The sequence below is a fragment of the Empidonax traillii genome, unplaced genomic scaffold (assembly GCF_003031625.1).
Source record: "Empidonax traillii isolate 1590-97213 ecotype Southwest subspecies unplaced genomic scaffold, ASM303162v1 scaffold6671:size5802, whole genome shotgun sequence".
Taxonomy (NCBI): domain Eukaryota; kingdom Metazoa; phylum Chordata; class Aves; order Passeriformes; family Tyrannidae; genus Empidonax; species Empidonax traillii.
In genome coordinates, this window is record NW_020961864.1 from 1 (window position 1) to 3,659 (window position 3,659).

The 3,659-nt window shown below is 55.5% G+C and overlaps 1 protein-coding gene across 1 annotated transcript; it reads left to right on the forward strand.

Annotated features, from left to right (window-relative positions):
- The first annotated feature begins 951 nt into the window (after positions 1 to 951).
- Positions 952 to 1,389, forward strand: LOC114073492 (glutaredoxin-related protein 5, mitochondrial-like). The gene has a single exon (XM_027911235.1). The coding sequence runs from the start codon at positions 952 to 954 to the stop codon at positions 1,387 to 1,389; it is 438 nt and encodes a 145-aa protein (XP_027767036.1).
- Positions 1,390 to 3,659: the final 2,270 nt, after the last annotated feature.

The window sequence follows — 3,659 nt, forward strand, 5'->3', positions numbered from 1 at the left end:
CTGCTGCCACTCCTTGCCAGCTACCCCGGGGACACACCGGGCTGTGCAAAGCTGCTCGGGTCTCCTCTCCCCGCACTAAAGCCGAGCGTGCAACGAACGGCTTCTTCCTCAGGGATAACAAATCGCCCGCTTCACCCCATCAAAAAAAAAAAAAAAAAAATCAACCAAAACGGGGCAACTGAACGCGGTCCGATAGGCCCCTGGGCACGGCCAAAGCCAGCAGGGAGGCAGGGCCAGCCAGCACTGTGCCAGCTGCCCACTTAAAGCCTCCGCTGCCCGAGGGGACAGCAGGGGCCAGCTGAAAGGTCGCACCGCTGCAGCCTCGCACAGGGTCCAATGCACCCCCGACCCCAGGGAGCTCTACCACGCCCTGCACCGACAAAGGGCCGGCAAGACAGGCCCCAAACCCAGAGCAGGGACCCCCGCAGGCCCCTGGCACGCCCGACAAGGCCTCCCCGCCCCCCGCGCAGGGCACGGGAGGCCTGAAAGGAGAAGGGCGGCCCCTCCGTGCCCCGGCGGAGAGAAGGGCGGAGGGAAAGGCGGCACACCCTCCGCATGGAGGGCCCAGCGGCCCCTCCATCCCCGACACCACAAAGGGCAACGCCACCCGGAAACGGAAACAACCTCACGTCGATCACGCGCCCCTCCCGGATTTCCCCACAAAAGCCCCGCCCCCGGAGCAGCCTGACCAATCGTGTCCGCTGAAAGGGCGGGATCAACAGACCCGCGCTAGATTGACAGCTCTCTCCCCCAATGCGGTCGCAGCAGCTCGGGCCCCTCCGCTAGAAGGGCGAAGCCGCCGCGGGGCTATGGGGCGGGCAGAGTTTCGCTGTGTCCTCACGCTATTGGCTGTCGGCGCTGATTGGCGGCTCCTTAGGCCAATCCGAAGAGGTGCTCGGCGGAGGCCGGTCGGTGTCCCGCCGCGGTGCGGGCGGTGCGGGCGGAGCGGCGATGAGTGCAGCGGTGCGGGTGGGCTGGCGGCTCGGGGCCGCCGCCGCCGCTCTGCGGAGCCGGGCCGGACGCCCTCTCAGCCAGGCGGCCGGGGAGGGCAGCGGGGCCCAGGGCGGCGGCGGCGGCGGCTCGGGGTCAGGGTCGCGGGAGGCGGTGGAGCGGCTGGTGCGGGAGCACCCAGTGGTGGTGTTCATGAAGGGCAGCCCGGCGCAGCCGCTGTGCGGGTTCAGCAACGCCGTGGTGCAGATCCTGCGGCTGCACGGCGTGGAGGATTACCGCGCCCACGACGTGTTGCAGGACCCCGACCTCCGCCAAGGTCAGCGCCGCGACGGGCCGGGGTCACCCCTGGGCGCCGCCTCCGGCCGGGCCGGCCCGGCTGCGCTGGGGGGGGCAGGATTCCCTGTGGGAAGCGCCCTCGGGCGGCCGGGGCTACTTTAACGCCCCTGGCCCCGGGCAGTGTGGGAGCCGCGGGGTGGCCCCTGCCCGCTGGTCCCACCCGTGACGTGCCTCTGCTCGCTTTTGGGTGGGCTGGGTCGTGTTTGGGATCTTTTAACCAGGAGGCCCAGACCGCGGGGAGAAGGGAGTTGGGGCTGGGGAAGGGTCTGGAGAACGTCCTATGGGGAGCGGCTGAGGGAGCTGGGGGTGTTCAGCCTGGAGCAAAGGAGGCTCAGGGAGAGCCTTACCATTCTCTACGACTGCCTGAGTGGAGGTTATAGAGAGGTGGGGATCGGTCTCTTCTCCCAGGCAACAAGCGACAGGGAAAAAAGACAGTTTTAAGCTGTGCTGAGGCTGAGGGAGGTTTAGGTAGGATATTAGGAGGAATTTCTTCGCAGAAAGGGTGATTTGACACTAGAATGGGCTGCCCAGAGAGGTGGTGGAGTCACTGTCTCTGAAAGTGTTCAAGGAAAGACTGGATGTGGCACTAGTGCCGTGGTCGAGTTGACATAGTGGTGTTGGGTCATAGCTTGGACTCGATGATCTCGGAGGTCTTTTCGGACCTGATGGATTCTGTGATTCTATGTGTTAGTAGATTTTGAAGCATATCACAGAGATGTTCCATTGCGGTTGCTCTGCCCAGATGCCCAGGTTTGGTTTCTGTGACCCTCCCCATGTCCAACACATCCTGGTTATCAGCTGAACACAGTTCTGTGTGCAGGGTGACTCTGAGATCAGGCTCTTACTGCCATGCTGCCTTTCCTAGTTCATAGATACAGAGCTGTGTTAGAGACCCCTGAAATGCTTTGTTATCAGGTTTTGTCTTCCCTGTGAACAGCATGGTGAAATTTCACATATGGCTTGGACTGGTACTACTTGATTCCCAGCTGGTACTGCCTTCTGGGGTTCTTTTGATAACGTAAAAACTTATGCTAATCATTTGCACAAGAAATATTTAGTAATAGTTTCACCGTTACTGCTCAGGTGGTACTAGCTATTCTGTATAAGAGTTTTTTGCCAGTTGTGGAAACTCTGCTCTGGTAATGCTTGTCACCTTTCCCTCTTCTGACTGTTGCAGTTCTCTGAGGTTATTTGAAAAAGTTTTAAAGCAAAAAAACCCCAAACCCGCATGTACATAGTAATTAGTTTTGCAGGTGCATGGCATTAACAGTTCTTGTCCAGAATACACTAAAATGTGCGTTAAAGCCACATGCTGGCATGTATCAGGTGACTTTCTTCTCCTGTGTTTTTGGTGTCATCTGACCAATTCAGTCTTTCATTAGCTCTTAGCTAAAATGCTGAGTTTTCCAGTCCTTGTTTGCTTTTCATTTCACAGGTATAATAGTTGGTATGGTATAAAAGCTTAGTTACTGGAATTTCTGTGTGATGACATCTTTTGTTAATGAATGTTGGTTTTGTTCAAGTAAGTCTTCTACTACCTTTGGCAGCTGAACAAATTATGGCAGTTTTCTAAACTTTATTTCATATCTGAATTTATTTATTGTATGGTTTACTAGAACAGATTCAAACTAAAAAGGAGCAAACAAAACCTTGAAATCAAACCATCGGCATTTCACTTTTGGTTGAGGGGGCCTTTGTGAGCCCTTGAATGAGCAATGCATTTGTAAGTTATAGTCTCTGGGGACTTCACTACGTGAATATATAGTATTTTCTTAGTATGTAGCAGGAACATCTTCCTTCTGAGCACTCTAAATTTTTCCTCCCATGAACTCTGGCTTGTGCCAAGTGTTCCAAGAGCTTATTGCCCTCCTGGCTACCAGAGCTTTAAATTGAAATCCGTGTTTTGATCCAAACTGTTTGGCTAAGCGATGAATGCCGTTATGGAACGTACAGTTGCTCAATATCCTGCTGGTTCCCAGGTGCTTAAAGGAGTTGTTCTGTTCCCTTCCATGCACCAGCTTTGGCACCTGTCCAGCTGTACCAAGGGCCAGCTCAGTTTATTACCTGGAACACTGGGTGTGCAAGTTGAACTAGCATTTTGTACTGAGCTGAGCACCAGAGCCAGCACCAAGAATGGAGCCTTGAAGAGCTGGGGAACAACATAGCCACTTTCAAGGCTAGCAGACTCTTGTACTCCTTCAGCTGTATAACTGACTGCACTCTAAAAAGCCTGTATGTGGCTGCTTCTGTGGATGGCTGTCTCTGTCAGAGGAGAGGACAGGGCTGCTCAAAGCTGTAGTTCTGTAAGTTGCCAAGTGTAGTTCAGCAGTGACTGCCTGAAGGCCGGGATCTGGCCTCAGGTGCTCAAAAGT

Excerpts from the sequence above, each read along its gene's own strand:
- LOC114073492 (XM_027911235.1), top strand. The coding sequence starts at position 952 with ATGAGTGCAGCGGTGCGGGTGGGCTGGCGGCTCGGGGCCGCCGCCGCC.